This window comes from Xyrauchen texanus, chromosome 2 (assembly GCF_025860055.1).
Source record: "Xyrauchen texanus isolate HMW12.3.18 chromosome 2, RBS_HiC_50CHRs, whole genome shotgun sequence".
Taxonomy (NCBI): Eukaryota; Metazoa; Chordata; class Actinopteri; order Cypriniformes; family Catostomidae; genus Xyrauchen; species Xyrauchen texanus.
This window is the reverse complement of record NC_068277.1, coordinates 6,788,544-6,809,142: the sequence shown is the minus strand read 5'-3', so window position 1 is coordinate 6,809,142 and position 20,599 is coordinate 6,788,544. Positions and strand designations below refer to the sequence as shown.

Sequence of the window (20,599 nt, the reverse complement as noted above, 5' to 3'; positions counted from 1 at the left end):
CCCTGTGTAGTTTTTGGAGGCGGTGATTTCTCCCCACCTCTGACGGTCATAAAAACCGCCTGGCGTACCTGGGTTGCGAAACACGCAGGCAGCGTTTTTATGAATGGTCTATGTTTTCAGTACGAGAACATAGCCATGACAGCATTGCGGTCGTAGGCTTTCTCTTGTAGTGAGAGAGAGCCGCTTCAGCCGCCCCCCCGCGCCTCGCCTCCTTCCCACGGGATTGAGGCAGGCGCCGCGGGCGATGAAAACGGTCTCGGGACAATGACGGGCTGCGTTTCGCCGGGTGAACCCCCTTGAAACCCCCCGCCTCCCCGGCACGCTTGCTGTTTTCCGTCCGGGCTCAGGATGAGCATGCTCTCCAATGGGTTATGTCTTCAGTCTGAGAACATAGCTGCAGCAGCGCTGCGATCTCTGCTTTCTTGTGAGGAAGAAAGCCACTTCAGCCGCCCTCCGCGCCTCGCCTCCTTCCTACGGGATTGACGCAGGTGCCGCGAGTGATGAAGTTGATCCCGGGATAATGGCGGGCTGCGTTTCGCCGGGTAAAAACCGCTCGAAACCCCCCGCCCCCCCTGCACGCTTGCTTGCTCCCCTCCTGAGCTCGGGATAAGCGCGGTCCGCCTAACGGCCGGCCGCCCGGTCCCTGGAGCTCCCGGACATTGGATGACGGCATCACCGCTGCATCGGAGAGCGTCACAGCGGCATCGGATGCGGATAACTCGCCTGGGCCGCCACCTACGGGTCTGCTTGCCCAGTCTGAGCCTGACGCACAGAGATCTGCTATGCTTCCCCGGGCTTGATGATTCCACGGGTAGGTGCGCCGCCCACAGCCGCGCCCCCCCCGTTCCTTCCCGGACGTGCATGACGAGCTGAGCGAGCCAAGCTTCCTCGATCCTCCGCTCTCACTACCCTCGGCGGTAGAACGGTCCCAGACCGCTCCCCCCCTGCATGCCATGGCCCCCTCCTGCAAGTCCACCGGGCCAAGGCACTTCAAGATTTGCACTTGGGTAGTCCTGTTCTTGACGTGCTGCAGGAACTGCACTCGGACAGGCGATGTCCACCCTCGCGGTCCAGAATCCTTTGTTTTTACATTTTCCACATTCTCAATAATAGAGCTATTTCCTTTGCCTCTGGGTCACCTGGCCCGCAAATGCCGTTCTCACGGCAATCTGCTTTCAGATTATGACAGTCCCAGTACACCGGACGCGGCGGTCCCGCCTTCCGCCTGCCCACGACTGTCCCCCGGCCGGCCGGTTCAGACGAGTCCAGAGGACGCCAGCATCAGATCTCCTCCTCAGTCACGAACCCGCCCCCTGCCGGGTGCACGGAGCAAGGTAAGTGCTTTGAGTCTATTCTCAGCACCTCAGCCTCAGGCCACAACGAAGCCGCCCGACGCTGCATTACCTGTTCCGCCCCGCTGCGAGGCCCCGCCGGGTATGTCCAAAATACTCGTCTCTTTGGTGCCCCTAGCGCAGAGCTGGGAAGCGTGGCTTTCGCTTCCCAACGCATCACGCTGGCTGCACCGGACCATTCGACTCGGTTACGCAATTCAGTTTGCCCGGCTCCCGCCCCCCTTCAGGGGCGTCCGCTTTTCCGCAGTACACGGCGAGCATGCCAGTTCCCTGCGCACGGAAATCCCGACCCTCTTAACCAAGGGCGCGGTAGAGCCCGTCCCTCCAACCGAAATGAGGAAGGGTTTCTACAGCCCTTACTTCATTGTACCCAAGAAAGGCGGCGGCTTACGACCAATCCTGGACTTGCGAGTTTTCAATCGGGCCTTGTTAAAACTCCCGTTCAAAATGCTCACGCAGAGAAATATTCTGGCTGGCGTTCAGCATCTAGATTGGTTCGCAGCGGTAGACCTGAAGGACGCGTACTTCCACGTCTCAATTCTGCCACGACACGACCCTTCTTACGGTTCGCGTTAAACGGCCAGGCGTTTCAGTACAAAGTCCTCCCCTTCGGCCTGTCTCTGTCCCCTCGTGTCTTCACGAAAGTCGCAGAGGCGGCCCTTGCCCCGCTACGAGTAGCCGGCATCCGCATTCTCAACTACCTCGACGACTGGCTCATCCTAGCACACTCTCGAGAGTTACTATGCACACACAGAGACCAGGTGCTCCGGCACCTCAGCCGCTTGGGGCTTCAGGTCAACTGGGAAAAGAGCAAGCTCACTCCGGTTCAGAGCATCTCTTTTCTCGGGTTGCAGTTAGACTCAGTCTCAATGACAGCACGTCTCACAAGCGAGCGTGCTCAGTCGGTGCTGGACTGCCTCGCTTCCTTCAAGCCAGGCACAGTGGTCCCTTTTAAACTTTTCCAGAGGCTCCTGGGGCATATGGCGTCCTCCGCGGCGGTCGCGCCGTTGGGGTTGATGCATATGAGACCACTCCAGCACTGGCTCCAGACTCGAGTCCCGAGACAAGCATGGCACCACGGCACGCATCGGGTAAGGATCACCCCCGCCTGCCTCAAAACACTCCGACCCTGGACAGACCTCTGCTTTCTACGGGCAGGAGTGCCCCTGCAGCAGGTGTCCCGACGCGTTCTGGTCACAACCGACACCTCCCGGTCCGGGTGGGGTGCCGTGTGCAGCGGGCACGCAGCAGCAGCAGGCCGTTGGAAAGGTGCCCCACTGCGTTGGCACATCAATTGCCTGGAGTTGTTGACCGTCCTTCTTGCTCTCAGGAAGTTCCTCCCGTTAGTTCGGGACAAACATGTCCTTGTGAGATCGGACAGCACCACGGTGGTGGCGTACATAAATCGCCAAGGCGGCGTACGCTCCCGCCACGTGTCACAACTCGCCCACCGTCTCCTCCTATGGAGCCAGCAGCGACTCAAGACAACGCCTGCCCGGCGGGGAGTGGAGGCTTCACCCCAGTCGGTCCAGCTGATTTGGGAACGGTTCGGCAAGGCCCAGGTAGACCTGTTCGCCGCCAAGGAAACCTCCCACTGCCCGCTCTGGTACGCCCTAACAGAGGCTCCCCTCGGGACAGACGCGCTGGCACACAGCTGGCCCTCAGGGCTGCGCAAGTACGCATTTCCCCAGTGAGCCTTGTGCACCGGTGCTGTGCAAGGTCAGGGAGGACGAGGAGCAAGTCACGTTAGTGGCCCCCTACTGGCCCACTCGGACTTGGTTCTCGGAACTCAGGCTCCTCGCGACAGCTCCTCCCTGGCGAATTCCTCTAAGAAAGGACCTCCTCTCTCAGGGACGGGGCATGCTCTGGCACCCGCACCCAGACCTCTGGAACCTCCACGTCTGGTCCCTGGACGGGATGCGGAAGAGCTAGCCGCCTTACCGGCGACCGTTGTGAATACAATCAACCAAGCCAGAGCCCCTTCTACCAGGCACCTTTACACCCTAAAGTGGCGCTTGTTCGCAGATTGGTGTTCTTCCCGAGCCGAAGACCCGCAGAGATGCGCGATTAGGTCAGTGCTTCTGTTCCTACAGGAGAGGCTGGACAGGAGGCTGTCCCCATCCACCCTCAAGGTGTATGTTGCCGCTATCGCCGCCCACCATGACCCTGTAGACGGCAAGTCTTTTGGTAAGCACGACCTGATCCTCAGGTTCCTGAGAGGCGCCCGGAGGTTGAATCCCTCCCGGCCAGGCCTAGTTCCCTCCTGGGATCTCTCGGTAGTCTTGGCAGGACTCCAGTGACCTCCCTTCGAGCCGCTTGAATCAGTTGGAAGGGAATGCCGTCTCCAAACAGAGACTCGCCCACTGGGTTGTAGACGCCATCACACTGGCTTATCACACCCAGGCCGTGCCCCTACCCTTGCGGGTCCAAGCTCACTCAACAAGGGGTGTTGCGTCCTCGTGGGCACTGGCCAAGGGCACCTCCCTAGCAGACATCTGTAGAGCCGCGGGTTGGGCAACACCCAACACCTTCGCAAGGTTTTACAACCTCCGCGTAGAGTCGGTTGCGTCTCTTGTTTTGTCAGGTCCGAGCCCGTAGAACTCGGTAACACGTAGACCGACCGGCCGGGTGGATCGCTTGCACCCAGCGCCCTTTTCCTGACGTCAAGGTAAAGTAGTGCGCCTTCTTCCCAGTGTGCCCCACTCCGAGTCGGGCCCCTGGTCGATTCCTCCCCAGCCCTCCGGGTCCACGGTTCAGCGGAGGAACTCGCCGACCCAAGCCACTGCGGGTACCCTGATGGCTACACTGTACTGGTATAGGTGCTCCACAGGTAAGGCCTCCTGCTCGGACTCCCCCTGTGTGTAATTCCACGGTTCTGTCCCCTTACGAGCGGACCCCCGTGTCTCCCTTAGGCAGTTACGGCTGCCTCGGTCGCCGTGCTGTAGCAACTCCCCCCTTTCGAGGCTGGATCTACCACCGCACCATACTTTCCTTGCGAGCCCTAAGACGGCCGTGTGACGTGTCTACCACTTTTCCTCCCCAAGAAAAAGGGCAGGTATGGTCTCCGCAGGGTCTGGGTAAGACCCCCTTCCCTATATGCGTGTAAGGGCCCCGGCCGTGATTGCTCTATGCGAGAAACATAGAGAGAAAAGAGGCCCAGCCAGGCTGGCCCGTTCCCATGTTGGCAAACATCGCCTTGTTCCCCTCCCAGGGTAACTAGAAGGATTCCGATGTTCTTATGGGGCATTGGGGAAGGGTACGTGCAGCCAGGTACAGACAATGCACGGCACTGGATGAAATCCCTGCCCGCCTCTGTATCGGGCGTTCACGCATACACGGTTCAGCACATGGCAAGATTGGAATGGGTCCCCTAGTGTCGCTTCTCCGACACAACGTGGAGAGAGCGACAGAAGGGGAACGTTTGGTTACGTATGTAACCTCCGTTCCCTGAGGGAGGGAACGACACGTTGTGTCTTTCCTCCGCCATGTCACTGAACCGAGCCACTGTTGTGGCCGGACCATTCCGGCTCCTCAGAACAATCCTGACTAAACTTCCGTATTTGCCCCGCTTAAATACCCGTATGTCCGGGGGCGGGGTATGCAAATACTGACTGCCAACTTCTCATTGGCCCTTTTCAATAGGTCAGAGGTGAATATCGGCGCTCAAGAGAGACCCCTAGTGTCGCTTCTCCGACACAACGTGTCGTTCCCTCCCTCGGGGAACAGAGGTTACATACGTAACCAAACGATTTCATTTTTTGGTGAACTATCCCTTTAAGAAAGGAACTAAATGTATCATAAAAGTGTCTCATATTCCAAGTCTTCGTAGGCATATGATAGGTTTTATTGAGAAGCAACCTGCAATTTAAGTAGTAAATTGTGACAGAAGTTTGATTTCTGGGCGAAGTACTCCTTTAAGGCCACTCTGGCACTTGGTACACAAAAAGTACCATGTAATCATGTTTTTCGGACACCACCATGATGGTAATACCATGTTATTCTTTGAAGAAACTTTGAGTTCCTTGTTTATGAATATGAATAATCATAGAGAACAATGTTACGCAACAAAGTACCATGATATCACCATATAGCACTATCACTGTACCATGGTACCACAACAGTACTTTTTGTAAGTGAACAAATATTTAAATATCATGTAAACTTTTGTGAATATAGTAATACCTCAAGACCTTACAAAGAATATTTATTTTGACATTTTCTGAAGAAAACTTGAGTGGTATTTCACCTCGATGCAAGAGTGTTCTGGGTGGTTGCTTACTGGCCCACCCCAAAGTCTTTATGATATTCTGGTCTCTAGATATGTCTTGGTTAAATCCCAAACCAGCTTTGGTGTATATAATGTAGCAACTGAGGAATTGACAATTAAATGAAACCCAAAACTGAAAGAATGATTGAAATGAAAGAATTCCATGACAGTCCTTCGGGCTGTATATACTGCACACAAAGTATTTTCAGGGCACGACAGAGAAAGTCCAGATTTGGCATTCAAAACTTTCAACATGGACAAACACCACTCATTTACTCCATCTGGGTGGACGCCACCCTTTTTTGAATGTCTGTAAAGAACCTGGAAAAACATTCATATTAAATACATTTGTGTTTTTTACCTTTAACATCATCTCTAAATTCAGAGTCATTCGTTTTGATGTTCACTTTAAAACAGAAAACCGATTACTCTAAGAATATTCAGGAGCAAACTATCCACTTATTCAAATAGCTTTCATTAGTTTCATTTGCAATACATTTTACTCCCCATTGCGTATGAACAAATAAAGCACATTCAATATGTATTCCAGCCAGTGTGCATGAATGTAACATAACAGAAGTTTAAAAAAACAAGCAATATTGAAACAAAGTGCATCAATAATGAGTGAATGTTACACTGTAAGCTTCCTTTAAGAGGGCGGGGCTCTCCTGCTCATTTGCATACATTCCATGGTCAAAATAAACAGACTGAGAGATGCTTATCTAATTCAAAGTAATGCGTGCAGTCCTTCGGCAGCAAGTTTGTACAACTTGCCTTACAGAGACAACTTGAGCTGAAGAGGTTAGATGTCTAAAGAAATAGTACAGATCTAATGGGGTTCTTTGGCCATTTTATCATCCACGAGGCCAAAATCATAATTCTGATCACTTAGAAAGGTAATAGCACACCTCTGAAACATGTCACGGATGGTTTTTCTCTGTTAGCGAAACATTACTACCTGTTAGCTCAACACTAACACACAACCTGGAGCTGAACATGCTCAAAACAGTGGAGATGATTGTGGACTTTAGGAGGAACACCCCAACATTGACCCCCCACCCATCACCGTTCTAAAGAGCACTGTGGCAGCAGTGGAGTCATTCAGGTTCCTGGGCACTACCATCTCACAGGACCTGAAGTGGGAGACCCACATTGACTCCACTGTGAACAAGGCCGAGCAGAGGTTGTACTTCCTTCGCCAGCTGAGGAAGTTCAAGCTGACACAGGCGCTGCTGATACAGTTCTACAGAGCAGTCATTGAGTCTGTTCTCTGCACTTCAATAACAGTCTGGTTTGGTTCAGCTATGAAATCGGACATCAGAGGACTTCAAAGGATAGTTCGAACTGTTGAGAGGATTATTGGTTGCCCCCAGCCATCCCGTGAAGAACTGCACACTTCCAGAGTGAAGAAAAGGGCTAGAAAAATCACTCTGGACCCCATTCGCCCAGCCCACTACCTTTTTGAATTGTTGCCTTCTGGATGGCGCTACAGAGCACCAAGCCCCAGAACCGTCAGGCACAAGAACAGTTTATTCCCTCAGGCTATCCATCTCATGAACAGTTAAAACTATACTGTAATTACGTGCAATACACATCCTAGTCAATTATATTATTTAACATATCCCATCTCTTCTGCATTACACTTCCTTGCACTGTAAATAACAGATTTGAATTTGTACGTACTATATATATATTTATGTCTTAGTGCATTTCTATATACACTTATATTTCTATTCACTTTTTATTTTTATTCTTTCATTCTCTAGTCTTGATGTTGTATTGTTTGTGCACTGGAAGCTTCTGTCACCAAGAAAAATTCCCTGTATGTTTAAGCATACTTGGCGGAGTGGTGGTGGTGTAGTGGTCTAAGCACGTAACTGGTAATCTGGTAATCAGAAGGATGCTGGTTTGAGCCCCACAGCCTCCACCACTGTGTCCTTGAGCAAGGCACTTAACTCCAGGTTGCTCCCTGTAATAACTGCACTGTAAGTTGCTTTGGATAAAAGCGTCTGCCAAATGCATAAATATATACTTGGCAATAAAGCTGATACTTATTCTGACTGCTTGGTTGGCCCCTAGTCCGAAAGCACATGGCTTTGCTTCCTATGCCTTTGGGGTGACGGTCCCCACTTCCACGAAACCGATGCCCAGTTTATATAGACCATCCACTGCCTTGCCATGCTTATCAAAGCCTGTTGCTATATCCCGACTGGGTTCTGGAACTTTCGACCCATCACATGCACTTCCTAGAGGAAATACATTTGATAGAGACAAAAAATGTGTCTTTTCCTGAAATACTAATGAAACAAATAATTCTGTACATATTTCAGCAGACCCAGTCAGGATCTGATTTTGAGGGGAAATCTGCAGAAGGGATCAAACCTGTTTTTAAAGATTTCCTGATTCAGGTTATACACAAAATTAAAGGCTTATAACTTTTCAAATTTTTTAATGATATAGAGTATGAAAAATTCAGAGACTGTCAGCCTAAGAAACATTTTTTAGCCAGAAATTAACTTTTTTTTTCATATGTTTCTGATTTTACATATATCTGAGGGTGTAAATAAGGTAGCTCTTAAAAATGTTGTTTGATTCCCAGTCATGTCGCCTGTAACTGAGTCAAATTTTATGTTAATACAACAGAGCAATCAAAAGTTATCGCATTACAAAGATCAAAACTTCAACCAAATAAAATGTAATAATTGTACATAAGAACTACTTACACATGCAAACACAACATAACATACGGACTTGATTATAGAAATGATATTTCACAGAATGAGTTTCATTATGTGCCATTTGAGTCATCATTGAGTTCTGTGTCATGAACTTAGTGCCACCTCCTGGTGGTCATATGTAATTCAAGTAATTGATCACATAACTCTCTCCCCCAATATGGCGGACTATCACCACTGGTTGGACCAATCTGAAACAAATCCAATTGGTTTAGAATTCCATGATGCTACAGCATCTGAAAGCTAACATGCTTGTAGCCAGATAGCGAGATGCTGTGTGCACATTGTGCTTCATGTGGGTTATCTAAAGATCTAAGCATCAGTGTGGGCTCATTTTAAAGATAATCTCCTCTAATGGTATGTAATATTTTATGTTCTGTTTATGTTTCATGAAGCTATAAGCGAAATTGCGGCATACACATGTTTACATGTAACTTGTATGTCAAAGACATTTACTTAGCCATTACTCGCTATATTTTCATCTCTGAGTGAAGCAATTAGGCTGTTTTTTTTCGACTCTTTGAGAGCTTTCCAACAACATATGACACATGGCTATTTGATGTATTTACAGATTACAGTAATCTGTTTAACCCTTTAGGGCCCGCAAGATTTTATTTTATTTTATCTTATCAAAGTGTTCATAACTACAGTCTTGAACAACACAAAATAAAAATCGTTTGAAAGCTTAGAAGCTGTACTTTATAATGCATGTTGGCATTATGACCAAAACTGATCAAGTGCTTTGAAATTTTCAGACAAATCAGAAGCGTTCAGTTTTGATAATTTATTACAAATGTTGCACTGTTCGTGTTTAATGAATGCATATTTAATAAATGCAAGGGTTGAGAAATGCTTTGAACATATATGAATACCATATGTCGAAATTATCCTAAATTTTCCGCACAGCAGTTTCCATCTGGGTCTGCTGATTAGGTCTGTTACTAGTATTTAACACCCTGACCAGTGAGGCTGGGTACTTGTAGTTGTTGCGAGGCACAAGTCCAAGACCAATCAGTCGTACCGCCATGACATGAGCTGTCTATGCTCCCACAAACCTCTGCAACACTGGCATCAGAGCATTGGCATAGAAGAGTTCCTCTCCAGAGGCCATGAGCTTCCCCAGGAACAGAGCACTGCCACATCCGATGATCTTTAACGCTTCCTTCGCTTCTTTCTACAAAGACCACGAGAGCACACTTGAATAACATGAAAATAATGGCTAATCTTCCATCTTACCAATGAACTCACAATTTCACACAATTTCACAATTATACTTATTATAAAATGTACACAAAGGGACAAAACTGGCAGTCAACCATAATGGTTTTATCAATGATCAGTGCCAATGTCTCGGGATAGTGACAAAATATGATGTAAACCTGGAATTACTCAAATTACAGAAATATGCAATATTTCTGTATGCAAATACTTAATTCAAATTATAAAACTTAAATCAAATTATAAAATATTATAAAATGGGGCAGTGGTGGCTCAGTGGTTGAGGCTCAGGGTTACTGACCAGAAGGTTGGGGGTTCAAGCCCCAGCACCACCAAGATGCCACTGTTGGGCCCTTGAGCAAGGCACTTAACTCCAGGTTGCTCCGGGGGGATTGTCCCTGTAATAAGTGCACTGTAAGTCGCTTTGGATAAAAGTGTCTGCCAAATGCATAAATATAAATAAATATAAAACAAAAATATCAATCAATTGACGAGCCTGTCAGTACATTTTGGAAGTGACATTTCACTTCTAAGGGAAGCTTTTCACCCAAACAGGCACCATTATTGGCCAATAATCTCAATATGACCCATTAATCTGCCAGGCCAATATACTTGTAGGCTAACAAACCTTGTATTTGTAAAGTATTTAACTTTAAAATAAATCGTATATTCTTATACCACACTAAAGTGTATCTTTACAGAGAAAATAATCTGTGGTGGAACTATGGTACTTACAAATGAATGATAACTATATTGAAATATTTTGGTATTTACACGGCCCTCAAAGTACATTAAAGTAAACCATAGTACATGTCCAAAAATAATGGTAGTGGATTTTAGTTAGTTAGTTAGTTAAAGGGATAGTTTACCTAAAAATGTAATTTCTCTCATCATTTATAGTAATAATGGACTTAAAATTGATCTGTTTCTCACACACACATATCATAGCACTTCTAAAGACATGGATTAAACCACTGGAGTGTTATGGATTACTTTTATGCTGCCTTTATGTGCTTTTTGGACCTTCAAAGTTCTGGCCACCATTCACTTGCATTGTATGGACCTACAGAGCTGTGATATTCTTCTAAAAATCTTCGTTCATGTTCAGCAGAAGAAAGAAAGTCATACACATCTGACATGAGGACAAACAGTCAAACTGTTACTGATGTCAACTTTTGACACATGCCATAACTCGGTATTTCATGCATAAAAAAAACACAACAATGAAATGAACCCAGTTGAAAGAATACCTTTTTTTAAGACTTCATAAAAGTTATAGCAGGTTTTCTTGATATTTAATATTCACCAGGTAAATGAGAAGCTGATTAAAAACAGTGACAGAAGTGCCAGTTCTGATTGCAGTGAATGTATGAGGTCTTTTTAAAACCACAAACATAAACTTCTAAGCACAGCGATGCATTGACTATTCTCCTTCAGTCGTCCCGCCATCAGTGTTGCTTAGAAGCTTAGCAACAACCCCGCGAGTGGCTCTAATTGTCACCTCAACACATTTGTTGAATGGCCATACTGCATGCTCTTTTTCATCCACAAATTGTGAGATGTATTTCATCAGAACAGTTTTGAGGTTAGTCGAATTCATCACATTTTTTGTGATCCTCTATGAATTTAATTATTTTAGTTTTAAAATGTGTATTTATATTTGTTGATGGTGGTGTAGTGGTCTAAGCACATAACTGGTAATCTGGTAATCAGAAGGTCACTGGTTCGATCCCCACAGCCACCACCATTGTGTCCTTGAGCAAGGCACTTAACTCCAGGTTGCTCCGGGGGGATTGTCCCTGTAATAAGTGCTCTGTAAGTCGCTTTGGATAAAAGCAAAACTATTGTTTTAAAATGAAAAGGTAAAGTTGACCCCTGCCATATTGTTACTGGTGTTATTGTTATTTTATTGAATAATTATTATAATGCACTGAGCAATTTTTTTTTAACAACATTATATCTTTTTCTAGGTGTGGTGTCAAGATGGCCCCTTTTCATGATTTCAAATGTAGAACTTTCAATTATTTCCTCTAAAATGCATCATAATGTAAAACACATTAATAAATATGTTAGCATTTATTAGTAATGATGGTATTTTCCACCATCTTCCCATACATATATCCTACAACATTATTATATTAATAATACAAAACAATAATAAGTATAAATAGTAAATAATAAAAAATACATTTGAATTATATTGATAATAGCATTTTTATGTTGTGTAGTCGATGCTGATATTTTTTATGTAAGATTTTCCCTCAAAATGTTGAATTAGGCTGAAACTGATTTAATCTCTTGAGACCCGAGCGTGACTTCTGTGTGGATTTTCCACAAGTCTTTTTTATTTGTAACTAGTAGCCCCTAAGAAATATGCAACAAAAAAACAACAACAAAATTTGTTTATATATATATATATATATATATATATATATATATATATATATATATATATATATATATATATATTTAGACCAGACGGTTTTCCTAAAAATTTATGTCCACATATGTGGACAGCGATACTAAGTTGTGAAATTTTAAATAATACCAAGTTATACAAAGTCAGATTTTTTTCAGCAAAATATTTATGTTTCCAGGAGTGTTGGCTATTCAGGTTTTTGAGACATAACAGACATAAACAATTTGCATAAATAATTCTGATTCAAAGTAATGGCCGGCAGGGTCGGGAGTAACTTGTTAAAAGTAACACACTGTTATCAGATTACTTTTCGAGTAACGAGAAAAGTAACACAATATTTTTTATTTTAGACCATAATATCAGTTTGATATTCTTTATCAAGAGTTAATTTTTAAATAAAATAATGCGTTAAATTTGTTCACTTTCCCTGTATTCTGAGGAATCAGGAGTAAAAGTGTGCAAACTTCGGGGAGGAGACATAGTGCATGATGGGCATTGTAGTTCTAAAGACTGTGAGGCCAGAGACTGTATAGCAGTGACGAGTCACTTCTATTTAAATGAATGGGAGAAAACGCTCAACCAAAAAGCTCTCGCACCCAACAGTCAGCGGATGTAAAAAGGAAGTTACATCTTGCAGGTAAACGAGCCAATCACCTTTTAGGTACAGACATCGCCTGTCAATCAACTCGCTAAAGCGCATGCGCATTAGCTAAACAAGCTGGGAAAATTGCTTCATGCATTGATTCATGTGTTAAGGCTCATCAGAGGTCGTACTTCCTTTCGCCAGCTGAGGAAGTTCAACCTGCCACAGGAGCTGCTGACACAGTTCTACTCGGCCGTCATTGAGCCTGTCCTGTGTACATCTATAACTGTCTGGTATGGTTCAGCCACCAAATCGGACAGAAGGAAACTACAACGGACAGTCAGGCCTGCTGAGAGGATTATTGGTGCCTCCCTGCCCACCCTCCAAGACCTGTACGTCTCCAGAGTGAGAAAATGAGCAGGTAGAATCACTCTGGACCCCCACACACCCTAACCACTCCCTCTTTGAACTGTTGCCCTCTGGCCAGTGCTACAGAGCACCGAGTGCCAGAACATCCAGGCACAAGAACAGTTTCTACCCTCAGGCCATTTTCCTCATGATCTATTAAACCGCCTCAGGACTCCCCCATAGTGCAATAATGTAAATACATATCTCATGTACATACGCAAATTCACATATTTATTTCAATAAATGTACATACCCTTACCTTCCACATACAGTACGACGGTATGACATTTTATACTGAGGAAAAGGGGGAAACATTATGAATTGAACTTAATATCAATATCAATACAATAGCCTAATAAACGGAATAGCCTTAAATAAAGAATAGTTTGTGACCCATGATAAATGAACCTAAATAACGCATTGAAAGCCAGATGTTCCCCTTCTGTCGCTCTCTCCACGTTGTGTCGGAGAAGCGACACTAGGGGTCTCTCTTGAGCGCCGATATTCACCTCTGATCTATGAAAAAAGGCCAATGAGAGTTGGCAGCCAGTATTTGCATGTCCTGCCCCCGGACATACGGGTATTTAAGTGGCGCAAATACGGGAGTTCATTCAGAAAATTTCTTCGGAGCCGATGGTCTGTCTGCAGTTTGCTGCGAGTTAGACACCACATTAAAACGTTCCTGTTTCCTCTGACGATCTGCATGCTGTTGGATCTTGACGGCGCACAACAGCGGCTTTCTCCTTTACATTGCACGGCGTGCATTGCTGCCCCTGAGCGCTTCGACAGCGCAGACACACATACACACTGTGTATTAAAAGAGTAAATTCCTATTAAAAGAGTAATTTCTCTAAAAGAGCAAAACACAGCGGCGTTGAACGTTCTTTTCAGAACGCGTATTTTTTCAAGATGCCCTTCCGCCCCTGTGTTGTTCCTGGATCGCGGTAGAGTGCTCTCCGCTTCAGGCGGCCACAGGCTGTCTCGTGTGTTTGGGCCGCGATCACACCGAGACGGCGTTTGTGGATGGTTCATGTTCTCACTGCGAGAACATGACCATGACCACGTTAGCGATCGCGGCTTGCTTTCAACAGAAAGCAAGCCACCCCAGCTGCACCCGCATTGCTCCTCCTTCCCACGGGATTGAGGACGATGCGGTTGGCGCTGGGGCGATTTGAGGCGGCAGCGGGTGCGGTTTCGCCGGGTAGCCCCCCGCGAACCTCCCGTTCCCTGACACGCTCGCTGGTCCCCGTCCACGCTCGCGGCGATAGCGGCTCGCCTCACGGCCTGGCTGTCTATCCTCCCGAGCCCGAAGCAGATGAGCTCGCCGCTGCATCGGAGAGTGTGATGTCTGATGCCGAGGACTCCCCTGGACTGCCGCCTTCGGGCCAGCAGGCCCAGGCGGAGGCCGACGCTCAAACGTCTGACAGGCTTTCCCGAGTGATTGGTTCCTGGGGCGGCGCCGTTCGCGGCCTCGCATCCCCGGTTCCTTTCTTCCGGAGGTGCATGATGAGCTGGCGTCTACGTGGAGAGCCCGCTCTCCGCTCGTCTAGGTGCCACCCGCTCCACTCTCACCACCCTTGACGGCGGAGCGCCACGGATACGAGGCGATTCCCCAGGTCGATAGGGCAGTTGCGTACCATCTATAGGCCGGTAGCCCTACCGCCTGGCGGGGCCGCCCCGTACTCCCATCTAAGCCCTGTAGGACAACATCCTCGCTCAACGCGAAGGCCTACAGTGCGGCTGGACGCGCTGCCTCCGCCCTGCATGCGATGGCCCTCCTGCAAGTCCACCAGGCCAAAGCACTCAACATGCACGGGGGTGGACCTTATCCTGATGTGCTGCAGGAACTGCGCTCAGCGACCGACCTCGCCCTGAGAGCGAGGAAGGCCACAGCGCAGGCACTCGGACAGGCGATGGCCACCCTAGTGGTCCAGGAACGCCATCTTTGGCTCAATCTGGTCGAGATGCGTGAGGCCGGTAAGAACCGCTTCCTGGACGCACCTGCCTCCCAGATTGGCCTTTTCGGCGACACCGTCGAGGACTTCGCCCAACAGTTCTCTGCAGTGGAGAAGCAGACGGAGGCCATCTCTCACATGATGCCCCGCCGCAGACCTGCCGCTCACGGGCCCTGCCTCGTCTGCCCGCCGAGGGCGTCCCCTCTGAAGAAACCAGCTCCTGCTCCGCCTCAACCCGGGCCCAACTCTCAGCCCCAGCGTCGAGCACCCGCGAGGCGGCGACGCCCCTGTCTCACCGAACCCCTCCAGGACCCGGAAGGCTCCCAAGCGTTCCTGAGACAGCCGACCCAGAGCCGAAAATGTTAGCTCGGAAGTGGTAAGACCGCTCCGTCCCCGGTGGAGGGCCGGGAAGAGAATCCTTTGTTTTTTCATGTTTCCACACCCCTGACGGGGCTGTGATGCCCACATTCTCATTAACAGAGCTATTTCCTTTGCCTCTGGGTCACCTGGCCCGCAAATGCCGTTCTCACGGCAATCTGCTTTCAGATCACAACAGTCCCGGTACACCGGACGTGGCGATCCCGCCTTCCGCCTGCCCACGACTGTCCCCGGCCGGCCGGTTCAGACGAGTCCAGAGGGCGCCAACATCAGACCTCCTCCTCAGTCACGAACCCGCCCCTGCCGGGTGCGCGGAGCAAGGTAAGCGCTTTGAGTCTATTCTCAGCACCTCAGCCTCAGGCCGCAGCGAAGCCGCCCGACGCTGCATTACCTGTTCCGCTCCGCTCGCGAGGCCCGCCGGGTACGTCCAAAATACTCGTCCCTTTGGTGCCCCTAAGCGCAGAGCTGGGAAGCGTGGCTTTCGCTTCCCAACGCATCACACTGGCTGCACCGAACCATTCGACTCGGTTACGCAATTCAGTTTGCCCGGCTCCCGCCCCCCTTCAGGGGCGTTCGCTCTTCCGCAGTACACGGCGAGCACGCCAGTTCCCTGCGCACGGAAATCGCGACCCTCTTAGCCAAGGGCGTGGTAGAGCCCGTCCCTCCAACCGAAATGAGGAAGGGTTTCTACAGCCCTTACCTCATTGTACTCAAGAAAGGCGGTGGCTTACGACCAATCCTGGACTTGCGAGTTTTCAATCGGGCCTTGTTAAAACTCCCGTTCAAAATGCTCACGCAGAGAAATATTCTGGCTGGCGTTCAGCATCTAGATTGGTTCGCAGCAGTGGACCTGAAGGACGCGTACTTCCACGTCTCAATTCTGCCATGACACCGACCCTTCCTACGGTTCGCGTTCGACGGCCAGGCGTTCCAGTACAAAGTCCTCCCCTTCGGCCTGTCTCTGTCCCCTCGCGTCTTCACGAAAGTCGCAGAGGCGGCCCTTGCCCGCTACTGAGTAGCCGGCATCCGCATTCTCAACTACCTCGACGACTGGCTCATCCTAGCACACTCTCGAGAGTTACTATGCACACACAGAGACCAGGTGCTCCGGCACCTCAGCCGCTTGGGGCTTCAGGTCAACTGGGAAAAGAGCAAGCTCACTCCGGTTCAGAGCATCTCTTTTCTCGGGTTGGAGTTAGACTCAGTCTCAATGACAGCACGTCTCACGAGCGGCGTGCTCAGTCGGTGCTGGACTGCCTCGCTTCTTTCAAGCCAGGCACAGTGGTCCCTCTAAAACTTTTCCAGAGGCTCCTGGGGCATATGGCGTCCTCCACGGCGGTCGCGCCGCTGGGGTTGATGCATATGAGACCACTCCAGCACTGGCCCCAGACTCGAGTCTCGAGACAAGCATGGCACCGCGGCACGCATCGGGTAAGGATCACCCCGCCTGCCTCAAAACACTCCGACATGGACAGACCTCTGCTTTTTACGGGCAGGAGTGCCCCTGCAGCAGGTGTCCCGGCGGCGTCCTGGTCACAACCGATGCCTCCCGGTCGGGTGGGGTGCCGTGTGCAGCGGGCACGCAGCAGCGGGCCGTTGGAAAGGGGCCCACTGCGTTGGCACATAAATTGCCTGGAGTTGCTGACCGTCCTTCTTGCTCCCAGGAAGTTCCTCCCGTTAGTTCGGGACAAACATGTCCTCGTGAGATCGGACAGCACCACGGTGGTGGCGTACATAATTCGCCAAGGTGGCGTACGCTCCGCTACATGTCACAACTTCGCCCGCCGTCTCCTCCTATGGAGCCAGCAGCGACTCAAGTACGCTGCGTGCCACTCACATCCCGGCAAGCTCAACATCGTGGCGGACGCGCTATCCACGACAACGCCTGCCCGGCGGCAGTGGAGGCTTCACCCCAGTCGGTCCAGCTGATCTGGGAATGGTTTGGCAAGGCCCAGGTAGACCTGTTCGCCGCCCAGGAAACCTCCCACTGCCCGCTCTGGTACGCCCTAACAGAGGCTCCCCTCGGGACAGGCAGCTGGCACACAGCTGGCCCCGGGGCTGTGCAAGCACGCATTTCCCCAGTGAGCCTTCTTGCACCGGTGCTGTGCAAGGTCAGGGAGGACGAGGAGCAAGTCACGTCAGTGGCCCCCTACTGGCCCACTCGGACTTGGTTCTCGGAACTCAGGCTCCTCGCGACAGCTCCTCCCTGGCGAATTCCCCTGAGAAAGGACCTCCTCTCTCAGGGACGGGGCACGCTCTGGCACCTGCGCCCAGACCTCTGGAACCTCCACGTCTGGTCCCTGGACGGGACGCGGAAGAGCTAGCCGGCTTACCGGCGACCGTTGTGAATACCATCAACCAAGCCAGAGCCCCCTCTACCAGGCACCTTTACGCCCTAAAGTGGCGCTTGTTACGCAGATTGGTGTTCTTCCGAATGGAAGACCACGCAGAGGTCGCTATCAAGTCTGTGCTCCTATTCCTACAGGAGAGGCTGGACAGGAGGCTGTCCCCGTCCACCCTCAAGGTGTATGTTGCCGCCATTGCCGCCCACCACGATCCTGTAGGCGGCAAGTCTTTGGGCAAGCACGACCTGATCCTCAGGTTCCTGAAAGGCGCCGGAGGTTAAATCCCTCCCGGCCAGGCCTAGTTCCCTCCTGGGATCTCTTGGTAGTCTTGGCAGGACTCCAAAGACCCCCTTCGAGCAGCTTGAATCAATTGGACTCAGGGCCCTCTCTCTTAAGACGGCCCTGCTGATCGCTTCGCCTCTATCAAGAGGGTCGGGGACCTGCAAGCGTTCTCTGTCAGCGACACTTGCCTGGAGTTCGGTCCGGCAGATACGTCTGTGATCCTAAGACCGCTGACCGGGCTATGTGCCCAAGGTTCCTACCACACCATTCCGAGATCAGGTAGTGAACCTGCAAGCTGCCCGGGAGGAGGCAGACCCAGCCCTTTCGTTGCTGTGTCCAGTGCGCGCCCTGCGCATTTACCTGGACCTCACACAGAGCACCAGATGCTCTGAGCAGCTCTTTGTCTGCTTTGGGGGCGGCAGAAAGGGAATGCCGTCTCCAAGCAGAGGCTCGCCCACTGGGTTGTCGATGCCATCACACTGGCTTATCACACCCAGGCCGTGCCCCTACCCTTACGGGTCCGAGCTCACTCAACAAGGGGTGTTGCATCCTCGTGGGCACTGGCCAAGGGCACCTCCCTAGCAGACATCTGTAGAGCCGCGGGTTGGGCAACACCCAACACCTTCGCGAGGTTTTACAACCTCCGCGTTGAGTCGATTGCGTCTCGTGTTTTCTCAGGTCCGAGCCCGTAGAACTTCGGTAACACGTGGACCGACCGGCCGGGTGGATCGCTTGCACCCAGCGCCCTTTCCTGGCGTCAAGGTTAAGTAGTGCGCCTTTTTCCCAGAGCGCCCACTCGAGTCGGGACCCTGGTCGATTCCTCCCCAGCCCTCCGGGTCCGCGGTTCAGCGGAGGAACTCGCCGACCCAAGCCACTGCGGGTACCCTGATGGCTACCCTGTACTGGTACAGGTGCTCCACAGGTAAAATAGAAGGCCTCCTGCCGGACGCCCCTGTGTGTATTTCCACGGTTCTGTCCCCTACGAGCGGACCCCGTGTCTCCCTTAGGCAGTTACAGCTGCCCGATCGCCGTGCTGTAGCAACTCCCCTTCGAGGCTGGGATCTACCACCGCACCTTACTTTCCACACGAGCCCTAAGGCGGCCGTGTGGCGTGTCTACCACTTTTCCTCCCCAAGAAAAAGGGCAGGTGTGGTCTCCGCGGGGTCTGGGTAAGACCCCTTCCCTATATGCGTGTAAGGGCCCGGCCGTGATTGCTCTATCGCGAGAAACATAGAGAAAAGAGGCCCAGCCAGGCTGGCCCGTTCCCATGTTGGCAAACATCGCCTTGTTCCCCTCCCAGGGTAACTAGAAGGATCCCGATGTTCAGTATGGGGCATTGGGGAAGAGTGCGTGCAGCCGGGTACAGGCGATGCGTGGCACTGGATGAATCCCTGCCCGCCTCTGTATCGGCAGTTCACGCATTACACGGTTCAGCACATGGCAAGATTGGAATGGGTCCCCTAGTGTCGCTTCTCCGACACAGCGTGGAGAGAGCGACAGAAGAGGAACGTTTGGTTACGTATGTAACCTCCGTTCCCGAGGGAGGAACGACACGTTGTGTCTTTCCTCCGCCATGTCACTGAACCGAGCCACTGTTGTGGCCGGACCATTCGGCTCCTCAGAAAAATCCTGAATGAACTCCCGTATTTGCGCCGCTTAAATACCCGTATGTCCGGGGGCGGGACATGCAAATACTGGCTGCCAACTCTCATTGGCCTTTTTTCATAGATCAGAGGTGAATATCGGCGCTCAAGAGAGACCCCTAGTGTCGCTTCTCCGACACAACGTGTCGTTCCCTCCCTCGGGGAACGGAGGTTACATACGTAACCAAACGTTCTTTACCAACGTATCAAATTACACAGGCAGAAAGGATGCGCACTGACAGAAGACGTTTAATTGCAGGTAGAGAATATAATGTGCATGGTGAGTTACTGTAAGACGTCTCGTAATCAGAATGACACAAGAAATGCTGTTAGATGCACAGACACGCGCTTTAAGAAACACACTTATTATATTTTTAAGAACAGATAACAGAAATGCCGTATATATGCATGTAGAGAATGCACGGATGAAGTATTGCCAAAGAGATGTTGCCCTTCACAACTCTTGAAAAGCCATCTTTCAATGAAGTTGCATTATTGTGTAGGCTATTGCTTAATGAAAACATACCCCATAGTACCACTTAGCATCCAACCAGCGGTAATACCGGTGTTAGGCGGTTTGAACGTGAACATCTCACCGGTGTGAAATTATGATATCGTGGCAAGTCTAATATGTAGTTGTATGAGTTCAACCAGTGGAGTCTGTAAACAAGCATGCACTTAAGTGAAAAATATTATGGTATTATCAGACACATTACTTGAACATGTTAGGCGGGCATTCCCCACTGAATTTTATCCTGACTTTTGAAAAGCATCTTAAGTTGACTGATATTGTCGATGGGCACCGCATATGATGGCATATATGATGCACTTTCAAGTGTTGGACAGATGAAGTTTTGATGCCGTTTCTACCAAAGACAAATTCAGATGAGATTGGCGCCATGTTGTTTTGTCACATGACTCAATGCGAAGAAAGTGTAATCCTTTTCTGACAGTCTAAAGTCTTCTGAATTGAGGTCAGTCAGTTTTAATTAACTGTATTTATGCATAGCCTAA

The 20,599-nt window shown here is 49.8% G+C and overlaps 2 protein-coding genes across 2 annotated transcripts in view; both read right to left on the bottom strand.

Moving 5' to 3' along the window:
* Nucleotides 1-20,599, bottom strand: part of LOC127619449 (cadherin-15-like) — a 310,594-nt gene that overhangs the window by 15,291 nt on the left and 274,704 nt on the right. The gene's annotated exons all lie outside the window — the stretch shown is intronic.
* On the bottom strand, nucleotides 7,723-11,021 carry dhodh (dihydroorotate dehydrogenase). The gene is given in 4 exon segments (XM_052138505.1): nucleotides 7,723-7,821; nucleotides 7,824-7,865; nucleotides 9,316-9,521; nucleotides 10,997-11,021. Coding segments are annotated over 4 exon segments (372 nt in total).